Source organism: Aplidium turbinatum, chromosome 13 (genome assembly GCF_918807975.1).
Source record: "Aplidium turbinatum chromosome 13, kaAplTurb1.1, whole genome shotgun sequence".
Classification (NCBI taxonomy): domain Eukaryota; kingdom Metazoa; phylum Chordata; class Ascidiacea; order Aplousobranchia; family Polyclinidae; genus Aplidium; species Aplidium turbinatum.
This window is the reverse complement of record NC_137484.1, coordinates 13,953,599-13,978,335: the sequence shown is the minus strand read 5'-3', so window position 1 is coordinate 13,978,335 and position 24,737 is coordinate 13,953,599. Positions and strand designations below refer to the sequence as shown.

At 39.2% G+C, this 24,737-nt stretch overlaps 2 protein-coding genes across 2 annotated transcripts; both read right to left on the bottom strand.

Moving 5' to 3' along the window:
* Window positions 1-1,999: 1,999 nt before the first annotated feature.
* Window positions 2,000-11,248, bottom strand: LOC145781826 (AP-1 complex subunit mu-1-like). Its single transcript, XM_082593505.1, has 12 exons — window positions 11,147-11,248; window positions 10,026-10,109; window positions 8,042-8,182; window positions 7,473-7,603; window positions 6,170-6,278; window positions 5,772-5,934; window positions 4,858-5,000; window positions 4,536-4,607; window positions 3,937-4,095; window positions 3,155-3,280; window positions 2,375-2,450; window positions 2,000-2,263 (listed from the first exon to the last, which is right to left on the bottom strand). Exons 1-12 carry the CDS (start codon window positions 11,186-11,188, stop codon window positions 2,241-2,243), a joined length of 1,269 nt encoding a protein of 422 aa, XP_082449631.1. The 5' UTR covers window positions 11,189-11,248; the 3' UTR covers window positions 2,000-2,240.
* Window positions 11,249-11,768: 520 nt separating this feature from the next.
* Window positions 11,769-14,615, bottom strand: LOC145781668 (uncharacterized). Its single transcript, XM_082593342.1, has 2 exons — window positions 13,053-14,615; window positions 11,769-11,852 (listed from the first exon to the last, which is right to left on the bottom strand). Exons 1-2 carry the CDS (start codon window positions 14,613-14,615, stop codon window positions 11,769-11,771), a joined length of 1,647 nt encoding a protein of 548 aa, XP_082449468.1.
* Between the last annotated feature and the right edge of the window lie 10,122 nt (window positions 14,616-24,737).

Genomic DNA, 24,737 nt, shown 5'->3' with positions numbered 1-24,737 from the left:
GCGTAAAGTCTAAAATCATTACATTGGGCTGAACACGCGCAGGCAAAACTTACAAAAATCGGTAAGTTTTGCTCCAACGAAATCTTTATAATGGTCAGTTTGATGAGTTCCTTTTACTCGGTTGATTAAGATTTGAACAATGTAAAAATCTAGTGTATGCGAGCTGTTTTCTTATTGACTGGATTCAAGTCAGGGCTGAGGAACCGCTTTAAAGGGCGGGGAAACCCAAATTCACTTTTTGCGAGTTTTTTGTTTCAGCGTGATGTCATTGTGTACAACATGCGTTTTAGCAATAAAAAAATCCAAATTTTGTTGCCCTCGTCTCGCTAAGGCCACTTTTGTTTGATACCCGTTTGCGAGGTCTCGCGCGCATCAAGCTGTGATTCTGTTCGCTGTGACGTCACAAGGTACATATAGTTGTGGCCAAAAGTTTAAGACTAGACTGGATTTATGACTATTTTTGCATTACTTCAAAATACTGCATCATGTATTGTTTCAGTTGCATCATATTTATGCATCATCTTATATCTGATGCAGTATTTTGAAGTAATGCAAAAATCGTCATAAATCAAGTCTGGTCTTAAACTTTTGGGCACAACTATATGTACCTTGTGACGTCACAGCGAACAAAATCACAGCTTGATGCGCAACGAGACCTCGCAAACGGGTGTCAAACAAAAGCGGCCTTAGCGAGACGAGGGCAACAAAATTTGGATTTTTTTATTGCTAAAACGCATGTTGTACACAATGATATCACGCTGAAACAAAAAACTCGCAAAGTTAATTTGGGTTTCCCCGCCCTTTAAAAGAGTAGGCACTGAAATATGAAAAGTTTTGTAAGACAAATGAATCATTAGACCAATCAAACGTTACAGGAACAGTGTTTCAACCAATCAGAAGTTGCAGGAAAACACTTCTGATATAGCCTAAAGTAAATTAAGTCAACGTTTCGTTGTCCATTGCTTGACGTAGAGGGTCAAGGGAATGATAGTTATTTCAGTAAGGCTTGAACAGTAGGCTAGCGTTGACAGGGAGTAGGATAGGCTTACCTAGGCTATTTTTGGACCCGACATGATTTTAGAGGCCTGAGAGTTAAAAGCCACTGCGTATTTTTTGAATAATATTGTAGTTTTTTTTAGAAGCGTCTTGATTTGAGGCAGGGGCATCTTATTGGCACTAGCCCAAATTATCCTGTTAGAACGGTTAGGCTATGTGCTTCTAGTGCTTGTTCGAGGACAGCTCTCCATATAGCGGCACATAGGAAATGGAACATTTCACTTACAAACATTTTAACAAGGGAAAACTTCCTTCTGTTAATCTCGAAGACTGGGCCTGAAACAGTGGTTCAAACTTGCTACAAGTAGGCTACATAAAACTGCCATGGCCAAGCTTGCAAAGAGGTTTCTCAGTCCAAGGATAAAGATTCACCTCAGCTTTTAGTCAAAAAGATGAAATGGGTTGCCATACATAGTTTACATAGCCTACCGTACTTCGAAAGTTTCTACTTTTCTTAAAATTTGGACGATTTCAAATCTGAGGTGATTCAGCAACTTCACAGATGAGATACACAGAATAGTTTGCATAACAGAGATGACTAAGTTTTTTTTTAGTACGGTAGGCCTAAAGTGCCACATCCGATCTACCTAATATGGCTCTACGGGCCACAGGTAGCGGTTTGCAAATTCAAATCTTTACTATAGTAATTCAAATTTAGCTTCAAAGCCACTGTGGCTGCTTAGGATAGCTCATATGCTACGACAGCAGAAATAGTCGTGTTTTGAAAACTTTACGGGCGACTCTGGGCGGACGTCTCTCTTGTGAAATATTAGAATGGTGGCCTACTAGGCCTAGTCATAAAAATAGCCTTTTATCAGGTAATGTCGTGGCTTTTACATCACTTTCCGCTAAACGCCGGTCGCACAATCTATTCGCATCCTATGGTAACGCTCCACAAAGGTGACTTGACAGCTTTCATTAAGTTCAATACAAGCGAGACATGGATATGGTAAAGTATGTATGGTGGCATTATCGCACAATCATATACAGTTATAGATGTAAATACACAAGATAAAACAGGCTAATGCACATAGACATTCTGTAATTGATTAAAAGACCAAGCCCATCATGACGACAAATTGCCAGAAAGCACATAATCTAAGTCACAATGCAAGCTAGTTGGAGCCAGTGTCTAGCTACGGAAGAGCTCAGCTCCTCCACAATCCATTGTGATGGCATTCATTTTAGTTAGTCCGCAGTTGATAATCTGAAGAAACAGAGAAAATATGAAGTCTCAGAACTAATTTTTGATAAACGGCTAGGATTTCTTTATAGACAGCGATGCAGTAGCGACAAGAAAAGAAAACAAGCAACGTACCCCCATTTTGAGTGATGTAGCGTACCCACGGGAGAGCCTGATATCCACTTTTTTCGATGATCTTCAAATAACGTACCTGAAAGAGAATTAACAGGTTTGAAATTTGCTGGGTAGACTACAGAATAATGAACGAACATGAATATTCGGATTTTGTTTTTATTGACAGATAGTTTTATTGCATTATAGTTCAAAGAAAAATGGCTCAAACTAAGCGTTGTTGGTTGTAATGTATATATTGTATACTGAATAAAACCAAAGAAATTCGTCAAAACAGTTGCGATATTATTAGAAAATCTATCTTGTAAGTGCTGGGATAAGCACCCACAGCAGCAACTACAAGGGAAGTAAAGATAAAGATTACTGCTTACTGAAGAGAATATGAGTTATAAACAGAAATACAAACGTAAAGTAATTCAGTTTGCAGACCGCCGACTCATCGTAAGTTATATTTGTTTGTTTGTTTAATTTATCTTTATCCTGCATTGCGGGAAAGCGGACTTGGGCGCTATGCATCGGTGTACGCCTTCCGACGTACACCTGACCCACGCTGCAGCCGACGGCAATGTCTGCTTCCGGTTGTCTACTCTACTTATGACTTAAATTTGGTACTACCCATTACTCGAAATCGATCACTGGGTAGAGGCAATTATCGTAAAGTTTCTTGCCCAGAGAAACAACAGCAAGTGCGGGTGGCTGGAGTCGAACATGCAGGCTCTCGACTGCGAGCCAACGCGCTAACCACTCGGCCACATAAAACTCTTGATAAAGCGCCATCCAAACCTGTATCCCAGATGTAGTGAAGTAAGGAATTTCAAATTTTACACTGATTGGTGGTCTGCCTTCTACCTCTTCACTCTCCACACTGGGAAGACCAAAATGAGCTCTCATCAAATACTCCTTGCCTCCCTGAGTAAATGTAAGTGTTATCGGTTGTGTAACTAATATAATTTTGAAAAAAAAAGTACAATAAATTATAAAACTTTGTGCACTGCTCTGCATAGGGAACTTTTACCCTTCTTGAAGTGAAGTTACCTTCATGAAGATAATTTGTCGTGTGACTTAGCCACCATTTTCAATGAAGGGCGTACTTTAAGAAGAGGTTCAGAAAACAGCATGATCAAAAGGGCAAGAATATAGCCTACTGGTTCTCAACATATTCCGATCTTCCCTTCATTTAGTTTTGCCAATTATGCAAAAAACAAACAACGGTACTTAAAGAAGACAGTTTTGTAATTAAAATAAAACAATGTATAGTGATGTGTGAAAGGGAGCAGTTGACCTGCCAAAATAATCAACAGAATTAAATACGGTACGTTGGTAATTTTATCAAAAAATGATTACATTTTTGGACAATGTGGACAAGTTTTGAATTGATTGGCGCATTTAATTAAATGAAACAATTTCAAGTCCAAAGCTAAAGAGAAAATTTTCATCCTTAAATATTTGACATAATTAGAGAGATCTTCCACACGTCGCCGTAGTTCAATAGCATGCCAAGATACAGATCATCAGAGTGTTGTTGCGTACACATTTAACAAAAATAGTTGATCATATGAACTCACGGGAAAGGATTTGATCGTCCAAACTAAGTTATTTGTTTCCGGAACCCACTTTACGCTTCCCACCGAGGTCTTAAACTTCGGGGAATCAGCGTCTGCCGGCACCGGGACTTGGATTTCCACGTTGTTTGCAGTCGACCTACGCTTGAACTGACTCTTTGCCTGCATCAGGGAAAACCGTTTTGTTTTAGATAAATGCCTGGGAATTGGAAAGAGTTAACATTACATTAGCTCAAACGTTTTAACATTAGCTCAAACGGTTTAGAAGAGATAGATTTTATGTGTTGGCCTATTGCATGTGTGCTTTTCTGCCTGCTAGTACAGTTCCATTCCCAGCATTCTACAAAGTACCATCCCATTAAGTACGATGTGTAGTACGACAATCCATTCCCGAACTCTCGAATACGTAAATTCTGAACTCCTTACTTTGCTAGCATATTACACAATTATTTTGTATAGCACGTTAGCAAAAATCGAGGTGTCAAATCGGTTAAAGCGTCAACAAAACTTTGACTTACACAATTCAAATTTGCGAACAAAGTTAAGGACAAACAACAAAACAAAAATGACACATCAGCTGTCCTTGATTTTTGTTGACTTACTTTAACCATAATTTCCACCCGGCTATGGGAATGCCTTTCTATGACAGATTCAATCCATATCAGAGGCTTTACCTGTCAAAACATAAAAATCACACAAGATTGCAGTATTAGCGTTAATTTGCGTGGAAATAACATTACAGCCAACAGAGACAAACACAAGAAGTTTGAAACTAACATTTAGGAGTAATGACATTTATCGATAAAGCAAAAAAAGATGCTCAATGCTCATGCAATGTCCAGACTATGCAATCAGCTCTTAGTGATATAAATATTTCTACAGAAAAGGCTTGAAAGCTGAGAGAACTGCTGACGCTCAACTCACGTGGGTGTTCAGACGATAGGACATGAGCTCAAATTCACCATCGGGAGGAATGAATGAAATTGTTCGATCGTTTTCGAAACGGGACAAGCGTACGCACTGATGGAATTTGACATCTTCCATTTCCACAGCTTTACTTTTGGACCCTGAAAATATCCAGTCTATCGGTGAAAATGACCACTACACAATACATTGCAAGGTCTAATAATCCTAATGATAATACAGCAACATCAGTTCCCCGGCAAGTGGCAAAGTGACAAAAACGTATGAAAGGACATTCGAAAGATTGCCGATTCGGCGCCATTGAAAAGCAAGCGGCTGTCTCGGCAACATACTTCATGGCAAACCTGAAGACGGACACGGGGATTAGTTACCAAGCGTCCTATTTACTTAATCGAAATCTTTCCCTATCAGATATAAAGTGATAGAGCTTCGGTAGAGAGTTTGTCTTGTTGAACCATAGGCATACGAAGCCGAGCAACGTGGTCTAGTGATCCGTCCCTCGCACATTCACATTACTCGCGGCGCTTGTACACTTGCTCAGGCTCTCTGTAGGTTAATTTGTTTAGAACACCACGTCGCTGTCAAACCGAGACCGTTGAATCCGAAGTCTGTTAAATCGAAGTCTGTTAAAGCGAGGGTTAACGTGTATTAAAAAATATAACTTGATATATATCGCACGCAATAGCCCAGCTGGGATAGCCGCCACCGTTACATTGATTAAGCATGTTGAATCAACGTAAAAAAAGGGCTTGGTGGCTTGGAGTACTGAGATTGTAAAGATAGTAGGATGTTAAAAACTATTTGCTACATATTTCTTTCACTTTTTTGAAAGCTTAAATCTGTGATTCGATTTTCTGAAACCATGAAAACAACTGAAATTAATGACGTAAATTTTCTCGTGAAATCTTACGCACTTCCTGTGTTTTGAAACAAAACTTTATCATTCAATCCAAGCCTCAGTTCTGGCATTCCAGTAAGAAAGACCCTCATCTTTACGCTTCCAACAATTTCCGAACGCAACACATTACCATTGGCACTGACCAAGAGATTGACTGATTCGATGACATCCAAAAATACCTGTGAATTTGAATCCATTTCAATTTCAAACTGATAAAACTTAAAAGTATCGGTGGCAAAAATGCAATTATTGAACTGAGTACAATAAACTCGACCTGCTCAAGTAGTCATGTTTTCGGCAGGTTCAACAAGCTACGGTAGATATTGAATTTAAATTGAAAAGAACATCTGCAGTTAAACTGATTGACATTGAAAAACCCAGGCAAATAAGTAGCACAAACAACAAGCACATTACCTCATTTTTTCGATATTTCAAGCCTTCTGATCTCCATGACACGGCGTTGGTGACTGTGGAAGGAGGCCGCACTTGCACCTCCAGTTTGTGACTCTCTTGTGTAATGTATCTGAAAATAACAATGATAAGTAAAATAGCTGGTAAGAGATTTCACAAACAGCAGTCATTGAATATATTTAATTGTGCTATCAATTAAGGCGACAATACTAGTGATAACAATTTTTTTTAGTCTAAAAGATAGGAAATTTAATGAAGATTTTGAATAAGTAAAATTTTACTAAATTTCAAACGCATTTGTGCTATAAAATTAGTTTTTCTTACCCTTTGTTAGTATACTATGCTATACAGATGCAATAACTTTAATTGGCGTTTCCTCAACGTGTTGTTTTTTTTTTGAACAAAAAGTGTATCTACTTCTTCATTTTTTGTTCAATCTTCTTCAAATTTTCAGGAAATGTTTATAACAACATGGGCATTCAAATAGTGGAACAGTTTTCTTTTTAATTTAATGTATTACGTTTTTAATGAAACAAAATGCAAATTAAAAAGCCTTGTTTAAAGTTGCATATTTTATGACGCAATATTTCTCGTAATTGATTAGTTAAGAAAACATCCTCCCAGTGTCCCATTATTTTTTTGTCCATAGGGCAATAAAAGCTGTAAAAAAGTTTCAGTTACACCTCATATACATATGTTTTTAGGTTTCAAATATTTTTGCTATAACTTTTTTTTGTTTGACTTCAAGGTAGGCTAATCAGCTTGTTTGTTATTATTTCATGAAATTTTTGTTTCTATCTTATAAAGTATTTCAAGACCTTTTCAAAAATATGTAACTTGTTGGGGTTGTAACAACATCTTGTTTGATTTGGACTTATTTATCCGCACTACCAAAAAGTATTGCTAGCACTAGGACTGTCGCCTTAAATACAATTAGGTTTATAAAAACTGAAACAGATGGTGTTCAGATATCTAGCACAAAAATAAAAGGCCAAAAGTTTGTATTGCTTGCTATGAAACGTTAATATCTTGTGCTCTCTATTGACCCAATATAACGTCTCTCTCTAGCTGCTGTTGCTGTATTGAGTGTTCACTCTTAAGCTGATTGGAGGTCAGAACTTATATTACCTGTTATTCTGTTGCAGGCTTACTGATAAAGAATAACAAAAAGTCATGTTTTAAACTCGGACATGTTTTAAGAATGTCATGTTTTAAGTTTTAAGCTCTGATTCGATCTTCCAAACATTGTATAATTAATGTTAGCAAGACAAAAGATATTTTAGTGCCAAATTTAAACGTAATGTACTCTTGTAGAATTTTTGGGTCGCTGAATTGAGGGTATCCAAAATCCATAACTTCATCAAAGAGTTCATACACAATGACAAAGTTGTCCTTAATGCTTTCCTCTTCCAATTCTTTAAAGTAATGTGCAAAAATCTAAAAGTAAACAAACAAGTATATATTTATGACTTTCTGTAAAAAAAATCCAGACTGTTAAAATCAAGCAGAAAATCCCACAACTTAACAATAGAAACTTTGTGAAAGACAACGAAACTTCCGTAATTGATCATATTCATGGGGATTTACTACAAAGTCAAACTAACAAAAATGTTACTATCCTTATACGGAATGGCCCGTTTCGGTGAGTCCGATCCCTTAACAGGGGATTTTTTCTATTTTTTTTTTTAATTATTGGGTACCGTAGCCTAATTATCATTGCCGTTTTAGGGTTAGGGGTTAGAGGTTAGGAACTCACCGAATCGGACTCACCGAATAGTAGCAGACCCATCCTTATAGAACATGCTTTGTTAAACAAAACAATTTTTATACGTTTGTTTTCATACAAAATGCAGTAACATGACAAGTATAACTTACTTGGCAGAGCTTGTGCATAAAGGAAGTAATCATCATCACATTGGAATTTTTGTTAGTAGTTGCAACCATGTAGAGATTGTTGAACTTTACAAACACGAATGACATGTCCCCATGTTGCAGAACTGGATTCATTGTCCCTTCCTGTAATAAAATGGAAGGTTAACCCTTTGAGACGAACTAGAAAGATGTATTGATTGTTAGAGCTCGACCAATATATCGGTTAGCCAATAAGTATCGGCCGATATCAGGTGTAGCCGATATATCGTATCGGCTATTTTTCGCCGATAAACACCGGCCAGCAAAAGCACACTCAAAACCAGCCATACATGCCTTTAGAAGAAACGCAAGTTGCTCAAACGTGCTTGCATAGCACGAACAATTGTTGCGAGAATATAATTTCCCACCCATTCTAGCACTCGCATCTAGAAAATGTTAATACTGTATCCCTTAGCTTCCATTCAAGCAGAAAAACGTTTGAGTTTTACGTTGCTTCAACGATTGATGACATTGAATCAGTGTAACAAAAGTGAATTTTTCGCTAAGAATCGATGGGAGTACTGGTGTTGTTCTACACTAAACACGCGCAACTTATTTCAAGTCTTACGTCACAATGTCTGGCTTTGATCTCCGAGTGATATTGATAAGGCAAGATTCGTTACAAAATTACATTATACAAGTAGGCTATCACAACAAGATGCAGCAAAATTTGTCAAGTTTTGGTATTATAGTAAGAAAGAAAAAGCCCAGGGAAAATTACCTTTCGCTCACATGACATGCAAAAATAAACCCAAAGAAAAAACCTAGTGAAACTTTGCACAGAAAAAAATAGTAGCGTCATGGTAGGTGTTGCAAAAATAACCCCCCCAAAAAAAAGCCTAGTGAAACTTTGCACAAAAGAAAATAGTAGCGTCATTGCAGAAGCTTTCCGAATCGTGCCCAGAGCATTGTGACGCAAGAAGCCACACGACCTCGTTCGGTGGAAGTTAATCAGTTATGTGGCGTATTAAGCAGCTACACGGCGCTTTGACTCTTCAAGCGCACGTCGCTGGTCCGATGAAAGCCTTTCAGAGTGACTTCGCTGAAATTTTAAAAAGCCCTCTACTACTCTTGAATTGAAAACAAAACAATATTGCATTTGATTGTTTCTTTTTTGTTTGGCATTTTTTGGGGATTACTGTTAAGAATGATTTTTCCATTACAGCAACCAATGCATAAACTTTCTTGGACTAGTTTATTGCTTAATAACTTTGTTGGTAACAAATATTTCGTAGTTGATATATATCGGCCGATATATATCGGTATCGGCCTAAAAATTTCATAAATATCGGTATCGGCCTGAAAAAGTGATATCGGTCGAGCTCTATTGGTTGTATTGTCCCGGTTTTGAATGGCATGTTCGGTACAGTATTAAGTTTAATTTTAACAAATTACTGTTGCTGTTTACACTTAGGTATGCAGTAAACAAAGTTAACAAAACATTTACCCAAAACTTTGATTGGATATAGACTTAATCCAAATATGCAAAAAAATGGGGTAGACAATTTAACGTATTAGAGAACAACTACACGCCCAGTCAAGCTGGTGCAGGAGAAGCCCAATTATGGATAAAAATATACATTGCCTGGAAATTCAATGTTTATCCAAATCCAGTCCAATTAGTCCATCATTTTGATTATGTAGACAAGAAACCATTCTTCATGTCTAGTATTGGGATGGTTTTGCATCTTTATCCTCGGACTGACAAAGCCTTGATTGGTTATCCCTGGTAGTTTTGCATATTTGTATACTATGCCCTTTGACGCAGGGCATATTGTAATTCGAAACAACGTCAGTTTTCTTACCAAGACAACGACATGTACTCTTAATCAGTAACCTATAGAATAGAAGTCAAGATAGAATAGAATAGACAAGTTGTCACATTGTCCACCTTACCATATTATGTGGCTTCCTGGTAATAGCTATTGCATTTACACAACAAACTTACATCTTCTTGTTCCATCAGTAACTTAGGAAATGCATCTATTGCATTCATTGGAATATCTCCTCTGTAGTTTCGAGATATTAAAACCTACAAAATATATATATAGCCTATTCAGTGCACTTGTTAGCTAAAAAATTAAAGCCAAACAATTTACAAAAACTTACAACTATGATATAGGATCAATGTGCGAATTTGTGATCATTGAGGTAATTGCGTCCACTTCACAAATTTGTAAATATTTTGCAATTGAAAATAATTTGACACAAAAAAATTTGTGACTTTTTTTTGGTTTTCAAATTACTCTTAAAAAAACTCTGTTGTTTATATAATTAAAAATGGCATTCTGACTTTCAACCAGAATAGAATTAAATATGTTAAAGAAAAGTGCTATTATATCAGGGTCTGCATGTTGTTGCTGTCATTGCATTGTTTACCACACATTTTTTACATATTGTTTTATTAGGTGGATTGCGCAGAATTATTCCACCACAACATTAGTTTTTGAAAGCATTTTAAAATTAAAACAACAATCATAAAATGCGCTATTGTAATTTTAATACACACAACAATACCATCAAATTATTACATACTTAAGAGTATGAAAATATCTTTTTAATAAAAAAAAATTGTTTTAAGTTAGCAAATACAATTTTCAGAGGTTCTTGAACAACATCATCATCATAATCCATCGTCGGTTTGTTCCCCATTAGTGGGGGTGGCCGATTGTTTCCGCGCAGCAATTGTTTTTATCCCTCTTCTCCATTTCACCCTGTTCCTTGCATCTTCCTCCTTCAGTCCGACTTTTTAAAATTCATCCTTCACTTGTTGTTTCCACGTTCTTCTTGGACGACCGCGTTTCCTCTTCCCATCCACCTTTAGATCTAGTGCCTTTCTAAGAAAACTTCCTTCCTCAGAAAACTTCCTAAGAAAACTTCCTTCCTTAACAATGGTCGCAAATACGCACATAGACTAGCCTATATATTTCAAACATTTAGCTTCTCATATTTGAACTTACAAGTATAAATCCTATGTACATTGTACATTCAAAAAGACTTAGGTTGTAAATTAATTCTTGAATTATGACACAAAATTCATAAAATAATCAAAATCATCATGATAGTTACCTTTCCTTTCAAATCAAGAATGTAAAGCGCAGAAGCCACCATAATTCACTGTGCTTAAGTCTTAAACTGAAATAATAAAATTTAATTACATTACACAAATCTGAAAAGCAATGTTTAAATATGATCAAAACAACTCTTTCACACTGCTCACTTCATTAACCTGTTAGATGTGCATCATGTCTGTAATTGTTCAAGCCAGTCGCTCTCACTGTGCGCAATATGATTAAAATTGTTTTCACTATTGCAGCCTTTCATGAAGCATTAAATTTCGCTTCATACACTTCGCCTTGTCTGAAAAGCAATATGAAGAAACCAAAGAACATTGCTTACAATGACAATTCCATTCTTACAGTTAATATAGCAGTAATACAATTACATCAGAAAACAATAGTCCAACAGTGATTTCTCTGGAATAGCCAAAACGGCAAAACGAAGCAAGGACTACAAAACAAAATTAGAAACACAAAAGCCTATTGCACTGCGTATTGCAGACGCCCCAACCCAGCAAAGTAATAATACGACAAAAAAGACTGTAAATCACCAAGTTACATACGCACAGTATTATAACGTTAGTAGAAAAAAAATTCTACACTTAACAGATCAAAAAATGCCCAAAAACTGATTAAAATGTAGAGTCTTGCAGGTTGTACGAATGTACGTAACCTCCCATAACCGAAGACATGTCCTTTTCCAATGATGAAGTATGCTGGAAAGCGATGTTTTTATGTAAAAAAAGCCATTGTGGATTATAACCTAAAAACCCGAAAACCTGTTGCTAGGACCTTTTTGTTTCATTCTACTATTTGACAATTTCTTAAGTTTGATGTCGTGATTGATTGATTGATTTTATTTCGTTGTAGGTAAATATAATACAATAAATACAGCAATAAAAAAGGAATTTCCAGCAACGGGAATCTGCGAAGAGACCATGGGTCTTCGAGTCAAGCAGATACCCCAGATTCTAATAGAAGTTCTAAAATTGCGATAAGAATAATTCAATAACGAAAATTGAGACAAGGTGTTAGAAGATGGTCATAGAGAAATATATTTAGTAGTCTATCGGTAGCATAAAGGTAATACAAAATTAATCGTGCTAATATTTGGCGATGAGTGAATATTTGTGTTGTTTTGTAAAAGAATAAAATGACAATTTACGCAAGCTCGTTGGTAAGGAGTTCCAGACTTTCACTCCGGCATATTTAATGCTGCGCTGGAGTCGGGATGAGGCGTAACGTGGGACAAAATAACAATCATTGGAAGAGTGTCTAGTAAGTCGTGCATTATACATGAGTTTGGTTTTTTCAAAGTAGTGTGCGAAAGGCAGAGGCAATACATCCGTATCAAATTTAAACATGAATTTAGCAATTTCATGTTCGTACAAATCTTTAAGCTTGAGTATGTTAAGTTTCTTATAGAAAGGTGTGACATGATCAGACCACCTGCCACCTGCTACTATTCTGACAGCCTTATTTTGTAAGGTGCTAAGCTTGTTCATTTGTGTCTTGCAGCATGAACCCCAAATCGTTATCCCATATACGATATGAGAATGTACCAGTGCGTAGTATAATTGTAATAATGTTTTGTTTGGAAGAATGTATTTGAGTTTCGACAATATCCCTACAGATATAGAAAGTTTCTTGTGGAGCATATTAATATGAGGTTCAAAATTTAGACCATTGTCAAAAATAATGCCAAGGTATTTGGCAAACTTAACTTGTTCGATCTGAACACAATTATAAAGTACATTGATATCTTCTGGGTAGCTGCATTTTTTAGGAGGGATTACAATGACATTTGATTTGGAAGGATTGATAACTAATTTATTGGCATTAATCCAGTTCTTGATGTTAAGTAATTCAGACGATATTTCCTTTTCTAAGTAGGTTAGATTAGGAGCGTTAATTACCAGGCAGGTATCGTCTGCGAAAAGTCTTGGAACAGAAGACGTGCAGTTTGGTAAGTCGTTTACGTACAATAAAAACAGTAATGGACCCAGCGTTGAACCCTGAGGTACACCGTGTGTTATGCATCTCTGTTCAGATTCCTGTTCATTAATCGCGACATACTGCATTCTGTCTTTTAGGTAGGAGGAGAATAATTCGTTTGCTGTACCTCGGATTCCATAGTGGTTGAGTTTGTATAGTAGAATGGGATGGTATACTGTGTCAAAGGCTTTTTTGAGATCCAAGAGAACCAAACCTGTGTACAGGTTGCTTTTTACGTGTTCATAGGTGGCACTAATAATATCAATAGCGGCATATGAAGTAGAGGAGCCAGACCGAAATCCAAATTGCGTAGGAGCAAGGACAGAATGTTTGTCTAGAAAGGAAGAGACCCTTTTATATATGAGCTTTTCCAAAATTTTTTCGAAAGACGATAAAAGGGAGATAGGTCTATAATTATTTACCTCAAGTTTGTCTCCAGATTTGAAGACGGGTACAACTTTGGCAAGTTTAAATGTATCAGGGAAAATACCGAACTGAAAGGAATAGTTAATAAGATTTGAGAAGGGCAGGGCAATAATCACGGAGGCGATCTGTATGAAATATGCTGAAATGTCATCGTAGCCAGTTGCTTTGTTGGGTTTTAGAGCTCGGATTTCTTTGAGTACCTCATCGCCAGTCGTTGGTTCAAGAAAAATAGAAGAAGGAACGTGGTTTGTAAGGTAGGATGTGAAGTTGTTATCGTTGGCAAGCGGAACGCTGTCAGAGATCTCTTTTCCAACGTTGCAGAAGAATTTATTGAATTGGTTCGCCATTTCGATGGGTTTGTTTGATGACACTCCATCAATATTAATGGAATTGATTGTTTGCTTTGATTTTTGTTTATTTGGCAGCAGTGAGTTAATGCCTTCCCATACTTTACGTGGGGAAGATTTGTTCAGTTCAATTTCCGAATGTATATAATTTTGCTTGGAAATGTATTTCAATTTAGTGAGCTTATTTGCGTATTTTTTGTACTCTAGCCTGTCTGTTTGATTCCCTTTCAGGTAGTGCGATTGGTACATTTTTTGCTTATTTTTAATTGAAGTAAACAACCCACTGGTAATCCACGGCTTCCTTTTTAACTTGCACATTTTCCTTGACATTTTTTTCAGTGGAGCGTATTTGTCAATTGCGTTTTTTAAAATCTGTAATAGTTCGCTATATTTATAATCCAGTTCCTGAGGTTGTAATGATTTAATACCCAACAGAAACGTGCCTAGTTGGGAGTTCAAGTCCTCAATGAAGGAAGCCGAATCAAGGTTACGCTCGTCTCTGTAGAAACGAGGTTTGTGTTGATGCGAGTTGTCAACATGGGAAATTATACAAAAAGTAGGGTAGTGATCAGAGATGTCAGACTTAATTATTCCAGGTAATACGGAATGAGAAACATCGTTCGATAAAATGTGATCAATTAGTGTTGACGATTTATCAGTAACTCTTGTTGGCTGAGTAATTATAGGGCAAGTACCATTGCTGTTTAGCATATTTAGATAATTTGTGACAGGTGAAGGGAGAACGTCATTTAAAATATTGATATTGAAATCACCTAATATATATAATAGTAGGTTTGATTCATTTTGTTTAAGTTACTTAGCACACTGTCCAGCGCATCAACAAAACGTTGGATATTGGTGTTTGGGTGACGGTATACTACGCCAATTTTCATGTTAGCGCTTGTTGTGGTGTTACTTATATTAACAAATAAGCTTTCACAGTCAACACAAGGCACTTCAAAAGGTTTCAAGGGTGTGATATTATATTTGTCTAGTGCGTAAATCAAAACTCCACCTGCAGAAGTAATGGAGTTAACGTATTTATACTCGTACCCAGGTAGCGTAATATTTGACAGAGGAGTGACTTTAATACGAGTTTCAGTTATGCAAATAACATCAGGAAGTTTGTCGAAGTTAGCAAGAAAATCGTACAAAGAGTCAAAATTTTTTTGTAATGACCTGATATTTACATGAATAACGAATAATGATGCACTACGAATTGTCTCAAAAGTAGGAGAGTTGATGTTGTGGTATTCGCAGTTATTGAAGTTGCGAGTTAGTGACCGATTAAGAGAATCGCATAGGTAGAACGCATTTTCTGCGTCTGAATCAAGAGCAGCAGCCTGACTCGAGGACACATGGGTCTCTGAAATGTCATTATTGGTACAGTTAATTACGAGATATGTGGATCAGCACAGTTTGACGCGGTAATCAGCACGCAGGGTTTATTCAAGATATGAAGAGCACGCAAAAGAATAGATTGAGCAGTAATTTTAATTGAAATATAAAATGCTATCTTTCTGAAACAATGCATGATTGCATGTTTTGTGGGAGTGTTGCTAGCACTACACTCAACTCCTCAATAAATATTACATATTTTTTTGTAACTTGCTTTGAAAAGGTTTGATAGACAGCTTCATTTGTCTGAGTTGTTTTTTATTGCAATAAAAAAGTCTCTCAGTACCAACAGATCTTACCAAGCTGGAGTGGAAGCAGTATCATTCTGGAACACAGGAAACTTTCGTTTTTATTGGCAGTTTAGTTCCGGGATGTGCTGGTCCTGGCGTATAAGTCTACCACACCAGTTTGCAGTTTAAGTTTAAGTGGGCTTGGACTTGGACTGTTGGACAATGCGTCTAATGCGATCACTCGAAACTGAAAATTCATTGGACTGGACATCCGAGATTCCGCTTTCCGTTTTCATGCGGAAAAGTAAAATATCCTAAATTATACGGAAGAAATACCCGTAGTCAAAGGAAGATAAATTAAAATATTTGGAACCAGTGGATGTTTGATTTGTAAGTTCTTAAGTTATACAAAAGCAAGCTTGTTAATCCCTAATACATACGAAATAAAACGACAAATTATTTTTATGCAAGAGTAAAGTTATATTAGCCTAATGCGTATTTCGAATCTGGTGGCACAAGACTCTTGTATTGATTACCGTATTAACGAATACACTAGGCTATGTTCAATCGAAGTAACCTAACAAGGTTATGTAGGCTGAATTTTTTTGTAGACAATCCCTTCTTGAAGAAAAAAATCTAGGCTATTATGTCAGTCTGCTGAGACAATGACAGAAACATAGGCTAGGTCTAAATGTAACAAATTGACATCGTGCCCAGTTTTTCACTTATAATTTTGAAAATATGCTATAGAAAATAGACCAATAGCCTAAGCACTTCATGACGTTCACATTTCATTGCTTTCATAGTCAGCGAAGAAAAAATAGCTGAGGAACGTGATGTGTGAAAGCGATAGTCAATCTTCGGCTCGAAGATGGCACATGAAGATGATAAAAGTTTTTTTAATCCGTTTTTCAGTCAATTCAATTCGGCGGCCGATCAACAAGCTTAGGCTAATGTAAAGACTGGACTTATTGTAAATAGGTTATATTGGATAGGTTGCCCGGCCAGCGCTCAATTTTAGTTGCATGGTTGAAACTCGGTCTTATTGTAGCCGTAGCGTATGACCCTTCGATGTTGGCAGTAGGTGAGCCCATACTTGAATTCAAGCTTCGGAGAATCAGAAGATAGGCTAAAGTTCTCGCTGTACTAATAAAGCCTTCAGTAGCCTACTAACGATAGTGGGGTGGCCAGTTTCTTTCCTTCAGCAACTACGTTTACCCACAATTGTGGAGGTGAGCAGTGTTTTTTTCAACTTAAGCCGGGAGTGGAACCAGGATTGCAAAGCGAGCGCCTTATTCGCTGCGCCATCCAACTGCACGTTCAAGCAGTAGCCCAGACAACCATTTAAGTTTTTTATAGCCTTTTAATAGCCGGGACTTTAAAAAATATTATGAATCCAGGCAGTCTTAACTTAAACCAGGGGTTCCCAACCTGTGGTACGCGTACCACTAGTGGTACGAGAAGGTTTTTCTGGTGGTAGGCTACACGGGTACCGTAGTTTCCGTTTTTTTCACAAAAACCTGGATTCACAACTTTATATTTTGTTTATCTGGTTTTGTTTACAAAAAAAATCCAGACGCTTATTTTTATTGTTACGTAACTATTCCCTGTTGTTTCGTATCATTACGATCTTCAGAATACAGGTCATGTCAATTGTCAACAAGTAGCACAGTTGCTCTGAAAAGTCGTAGGCCTACAACGCTGTGGGACAGTGGGCAATGGGCATTAATTATCTCAAATGATTGCTTTTGATAGATATCCTCTACTGTTCTATAGCTTAAGCTACAAATAGCGTTGAACAATGCTAGTTATTCAAGCTAAAAATAGATCGGAATAAAGTGTTCAATAAACAGTTACATGGATTCAAGGAATGTTAACCAACAAACTTCTGGCTCAGTATGGCCTCTTCATATTCAACGCAAAGCTTCCCATGCTATTTTACAGCTATTGATTTCCCTTCCACGTGGGAAGGTGAGCAGGGATTTTCAGTCATGATGAACATCAAGTCAAAAAAATTGAAACCGATTAAGTGCGCCCAGAAATGACTTTCGATGCGCTGTTAGCAAATTTACACCACACATCGACCAATTGGTGGACAGTAGGCCTAAACAAAAATCTGATTAAAATTAGTTGTGGTGCTTTAGTGTTATTTTAGTAAGCCAATATTGTTCTTCTATATAAAATATGATTCGATCAAGTTAGTTGTTCTGCAAGAAGTGGTACGCTTGGCAGTACAGAGCGTCCAAGTGGTACGAGATCGTAAAAAGGTTGGGAACCCCTGGCTTAAACGGTTAAATTACGCTGCTTGCTTGGTAACTGGTTTTCTTATAGTACAGTCGTGGGAGGTTTTTTGTGGGAATTTTTTTTTATCAAGCTGATACTTTTCTCAGACCTTCCCCATACTATGCAAATGGCTCAGAAAAAATCCCCATCAATCGGATGATGGGAAACCCCTTTTTGGGCCCTTTTTCCAAATGACGTCACAATCCCTTTATGAAAATTTCAAGTTTTTCAAAATAGGACATATTATACATCATTTTTTAGCTTTTTTCAAGGGGAATAACTTTTTCTATTAACAAGAACCCTGAAAATGTACAGAAAAAGAGTTATTACCGATCAAGCAAAAGGATAAATCTATGAATTCCAGGCAAATTTGAAATTATTCGTCACTGTTGAACTTATTCTTCTACATTCGTTAACAAGAATTAAACAAAGTAAGCGAAACAAAAATTGAAGCTATCATCATCATCAAAAACGTCAAAGATGTTGCTTTCTTCCTCGTCTTGTCCCGTTTCATCTTCATTGTAAGAGCACTCCTCTTCGGTACCAACATCGACGTTATGCAAAAGTGAAAAAAAAACCTTCATTCTTAAGTTTTTCGTCTAGTCTCTGAAGTATGTCGTTCATACTAATTATACTTAGATACAAAAAAGATGTGAAACTATCTTTGTATTTGAAGCATACTTAGGCTACTATACTATTACATTCAACATCATGATTCCAGATATTGCTGATAATTGCAGAATTCTCTTTTCATCTATGGTTGTAGGCCTACGATCAACTCCTAACCGAGCAGCACACAGTAAAGAGGACAACAAAAAGCTTCACCGGAATTTGGAAAGATCTTGCGATCGAGCAAGCTCTTATGCGCTCAATTAAGTTGCGTGGAGGATTGACGCAGTGGCGCCGCCAGACCTTCAACATTGGGGGGCAAAATATTGACAGTGCAAGACAGTAGCATAGTCAAAAATTTTGAAAGGGGGAGTGTTGACAGCCAGCGGGCGAAGCCCGATGGCGTGTTCGCCGAAGGCGACACTTAGCGGCGGGGGGTCTGGGGGGCCACCTCCAGAAAATTTTGAAAAATTACTTTCAGTTTGGTGCATTCTGAGAGCATTTTCAACAAAATTGTGGGTATGAATATTTCTGTAAAATAGTGCTGTCCGGTGGCATAGCAAAAGGATAAGATCATGTTTTCTTCGGCATTTTTCGGAAATAAAGCTAAGTCTCTATGTTTTCTTGTTGCTAATTCCAGACTGAGATATTTGAATGTTTGGTATTGGCAAAACTCGCTTTTTTAATGCAGTTTCGTTTAAAATTAGGCAAACTTTGTTTTAGAGACACAGGTTGATTGCTTTTTTTGCGAGATTATTACAGTTTTATTATTTATCAATTTTCTCCTTGGTTGATTCAAAAAACGATCTTATTCCGGTAAGTCACTAACTTTTATGCTCTGAAGTCAACCCAAAGTTTAGAAAATGTAACGTCATAGAGGTCATATATCTTGATGAGTGTCAAACAAAAAGCTTTGAGACAATGAAGTTACCTTAGGCCAGTGGTTCCCAACCTGGGGGTCGCGACCCCCAAGGGGGTCGCAGAGCATTTTATAGGGGGTCGCGAAGCTGTTGTTGCAACAACAAAAGTGAATGTAAGTAGGACGAGGTACCGGTCCGCTAGCCATTTCATTCGGATTGCTTGTAGCACAACATTATTGCATCAGTATGCGTCCACTGTGATGTAATAAGCGTGACTTTAAAAGTGTAAATTGAAACTATTAGACAACAGAGATCAGTCAATACTCGAGATTGCTAAAAAATAGTTAAAGGGAGCATCGTTCCATGGAGAAAAAACGAAAATACGTTGAAGAGTACATTAACCTTGGCTTTACTTCTTTATTGACCAATGGTGTTGAGAAGCCACAGTGTCTTCTCTGCAACGTTGTTCTTAGCGCAGAATCATTAATAGTAGCCTACATTAATTATATCGGACCATTGTTTAGGCAGAACAACGTTTGTTCAGTTAACAAACATTCATTCAAAAGGAATATGCGACTTCAGTGAGAATTTAATAAACAAATAAAATCAAATTTGAATTTCTGTTGAAACTCTCAATGTCTGCAACTCACCAGGGTTCAATGTCTGCAACTCACCAGGTTACTATAGGACAGTAATCGTCGAAACACCACAACAGAATTACACAATAAAATAGTTCACCTATTCTAAGACAATAATGCAGCCTGCCGCGGAGCTACGCATATTGATGCGACATCTAGAATATTTTGGGGGGGAAGAACAAGCACCTTCTCGTGGTCCCTCCCGTCAGTACTCTATCTTTAAGAAAAAAGATATGCGAAGCGAAGCTTGTCACACTCGAGCAAACCAGGCCCAGGTTCAGCCCAGGGTGGATAGGGAAACGCCCTTCTCAGGGCGCGGCAGCTCCTCTGTCGAAAAGTACCGACGACCCACCGTACTGCAGCTGAACACCGAGGGCATTACGGCCAGCAAGCTCAGCATCATCGAGTATCTGGCCACAAAACATCAGGCCCTCGTTATTCTCCTCCAGGAGACCCACTGCATATCTGTGGATAAGTTGGTATTACCCAACTTCATACTCGCAGGCGCAACCATCAGCAGGAAACACGGCCTCGCCACGTTTGTCCATGAGCAACTGAGCTGGACGCCAATAGACCAGTCCAGTGCCCAATCGGAGATAGAGTGGTTATGCATAGACATATCAGGCTATCACATCATCAATGTCTATAAGCCACCACCCTCACGCTTAACACCAACAGCCATCCCAGTGTTCCTCCAACCCAGCCTCTATGCTGGCGATTTTAATTGCCACCACGTTGACTGGGGCTACAACACCACCAACACCGACGGAGAAAGCCTGGCCTCATGGTCAGCCAATAATAACCTCACCCTACTGCACGATCCCAAGGGTGCAGCGAGCTTCTTCTCTGGACGCTGGAACACTGGTACAAACCCCGATCTGGCTTTTGCAAGTGATGACCCCGATAATTGCCAACCGGACAGACGTGTGCTAGAGAAGTTCCTCAGGTCCCAACATCGACCCTCCATTATCACGGCTCCTACGCTCATAATGCCTGTCCCGAGCAAGCCTGTTAATCGATGGAACTTCAGAATGGCTAACTTGGAGTACTATAGCCTCCTCACCAATGAAGCCACACAGTATCTCCCATCCCCTCACACCAACAACGTGGAAGAAGCCTACCAGGATTTTTGTGATGCAATAACATCAGCGGCAAAACAATCCATCTCCCGCGGCCGACGAAAGACCTACATACCGTGCTGGGATAAGGAGTGCGAAAGCCTCTACTCCGACTTCCTCCACGCCCCTCAGGGCAATGACACCAACAGCTCAGCCACAGCTCTGCTGGCAAGGCTGGACTTAAAGAGGAAGGAGCGCTGGACAAAAGCCGTTGAATCAATCGACTTCACGCACTCCAGCCGCATAGCATGGAGTACACTGAACAACCTAACTGGCAGATCACGTGCCTCTCGTCAACAATGTCCCGTTTCAGCAAATTCCATCGCCTCACAACTTGTGGAGAACGGGAAATACAAATCGAAAGACCGTGAATCAGATAGATCCGTCTTGCAAGAAATGACGGACCTCTGGAGGGTAACAACCCCAGACGGGGACAACATCTCGGGTGAGTTCACTCCGGAAGAATTTTCCGCCACCCTCCAGCACATAAAGCCAGGTAAAGCCCCGGGCCCTGACCACCTATGCCCGGAGTTGATACTCCATGCTGCTGCCTCCTTAAAGTCCTGGTTAAAAGACTTCCTTTCCTGCTGTTTGCGCCACCTGAGAATTCCCAGAATCTGGAGAAGAGCCCTTGTGGTTGCAGTCCCTAAGCCGAAGAAGCCCCCAGGGGACCCGAAGAGTTACCGTCCAATCTCACTGCTCTGCATCCCCTTCAAGATCCTCGAAAGACTCATCTACGCCCGTGTCGAACCAATAATAGATCCGCAGCTCCCTCGTGAACAAGCTGGTTTCCGACACGGACGATCAACCGTAGATCAAGTCACACTTATGACCCAAGACATTGAGAACAGCTTCTCGGCTAAGAAGAAGGCTGGCGCCGTGTTTGTTGATTTCACGGCTGCCTATGACACCGTATGGCATAGCGGCCTTACCTGCAAGTTACTCCGTCTGCTCCCTGACAAACACATGGTCCATATGATGATGGAGCTTGTGCAAAACCGCAGTTTTACCCTCACAACCGGTAGCGGTCGTCGAAGCAGACTACGCCGACTTAAAAACGGCGTCCCACAGGGCTCAGTCTTGGCTCCTCTCCTGTTCAACATATACACCTACGACTTGCCCCCCACCAACTCCAAGAAATATGCTTACGCAGACGACCTGGCACTCCTGGACTCAGCAGGAAACTGGCAGTCAGTGGAGAGGAACCTCAGCCAAGACATGCAAACACTATCAGCATACCTCCAGAAATGGAAGCTACAGCTCAGCAAGTCAAAGACAGTGTCGGCGGCCTTCCACCTTAACAACCGGGAGGCACAGCGTGAGATAAACATCAAGATTGATGGGGAACGCCTGCCCTACTGTGCCGAACCTACATACCTCGGCATAACCCTGGACAGGTCACTCACGTACCGCTGGCACTTGAAGTCACTGCGCAAAAAACTATCTACACGCGTCGCACTTTTAAGGCGGTTGGCGGGTTCCGGCTGGGGAGCTGGTGCTAAAACTCTTCGTACAGCTACCCTAGCCCTTGTTCATTCCACCGCTGAGTACTGCGCGCCGGTCTGGTGTCGTAGTTCTCACACCCACTAGATTGATACTGCCATCAACGACGCACTGCGTACTGTGACTGGATGCCTGCGTCCCACTCCAACGGACTGCCTACACATCCTATCAGGCATCCAACCCGCTGAGCTACGCCGTAAAGGAGCCACGATTTCTCTCGCTCGCCGCGCTTTGGACCCGGACCATCTCCTCCATGCAACATTCAAGAGACCACCACCTATAAAGCAGCGGCTGAAATCAAGACGCCCCTTTGTGCCTGCCGCACAACAACTCCTTAAGAACGCAGAAGAACTTGGTTTAAGTGCGGCACACTGGACGAACCACATGTGGAACACGGAGTGGCAAAATCACACCTCCACGCTCCGTGACTTCATACCCGACGCCGATCCCCGTCCACCAGGGATGTCTCTCGCAAGGCTTGCGTGGGTCAGGCTTAACCGCCTGCGAACTGGCGTCGGCCGCTTTCGTTCGGATATGCACAGGTGGGGCCTGGCTCTTTCATCAGAATGCGAGTGTGGTGCCACGGAACAGACCGCAGACCATGTCATCCACCACTGCCTAACCCACCGGCCTCCACACGGTGCGCATGGTCTGAGAATCCTGGACGACGAGACTGCTGAGTGGCTGAAGATTTCCTGCCCTCCAATATAGCCTGGAAAGATCACTCATACGGCATCATCATCATTAATAGTAGGCTACTGTATACTTGCATTTAGGAAAGAATATAAGTGGGGGTCGCGGTATCTACAAAAATTTTTAAAGGGGGTCACCTAGACCAAAAGGTTGGGAACCACTGCTTTAGGCTATTTCTGATATATTCAAGTTTTGTATAACCAATAGCTGTTTAGATGTTAATCTAGATCGAACAAGCGATCTCAGCAGTTGCAGATGGCTTGCATCCTTGCACAGTTTGACGAAAAATTACATCATAGGCTAAAACTTTTCCTGTAAACAATGTATTAACTTCCGTAAATTCAATTTGAAAGGTTGAAACCCCCGAACCCCCCTCCCTTGGCTACGCCACTGGTGCAAGACATGCAAGACAGTGGTATATTATTTAATTTCTCTTGTTTTCTACCAGGGCTGGAAAAAATGTTTAGCTTCCCGGGAATCTGTTTTTTAGAGAAAAATTTTCCCGCGGCTTACAATCACGATAATGAGAACCTTATATTTTACTGATCTCCGGAGCTGACGTAAACCTTAAAAGTCATGTCGACATATTCTTGATGCCCCCCTTATCGAAAATTGTTCTTTGTATTACCGCTTTGAAGGAGGATTACGACTATGAAAAAAAGAATAAATTTTAAACTTCATTTTGAATTGAAAAGACATGACGTAATGTCTTCCAACCTGAGTTATATATTTTTTCATTACGTAACGTCTTGTAGGAATAAATTGAAAATCAGTGTGATCACTCAAAATGAAAGCAATGGGACTACGAATCCTCACTAAACCAATCAATCAATGGTCTTGTTGCACTGAAGATGACAACCTTATATTTTACTGATCTCCGAAGCTGACGTAAACCTTAAGGCATAGATCTGTTGACTCAATGCAAACCCTTTGAAGGTTGGGGGGCTGTCAATTCAACTTTTTTGTATCAACAGTTGTATCTCTAAAACCACTGAGGCTGCGACTACGAGATTTCTTGACTTTTCCTAACTTTTATTCACCTCTATTGAGCTGAAATTTTGAGCGAATAAAGGTTATCAATTGAAAGATATAAGGCATTTCTCAGCACATCCTCTGAAATATTTCATATTCTATTTTGAAACATTTTCCCACCAGCTGGATGAAAGTAATTAATTTGGCACATGTCTCGTTAATCCTAACTGTTTCACAGCGTGAAGGGCATTGGCTGTATGTAAAATAATGTAAAAAAAATTAATCACAACATTACTATGCACGTTCTTCATTACTCTACCAAAAAATAATGTGTAAACTCACGCTACAAATTACACTCATAAGTGACCTCAACATTTCAACGTATATGAGCAGTTCTAAAATTCACATAGTTTTAATTTTCGGATATGCTCAGCGTGAATAATTTTACAAAGTGAATCCCAAATTTTGAAACCGTGCCAAAATAACAGAGATATCACTCCTAAAGCATAAGAAGAAATGACAGCCCCCC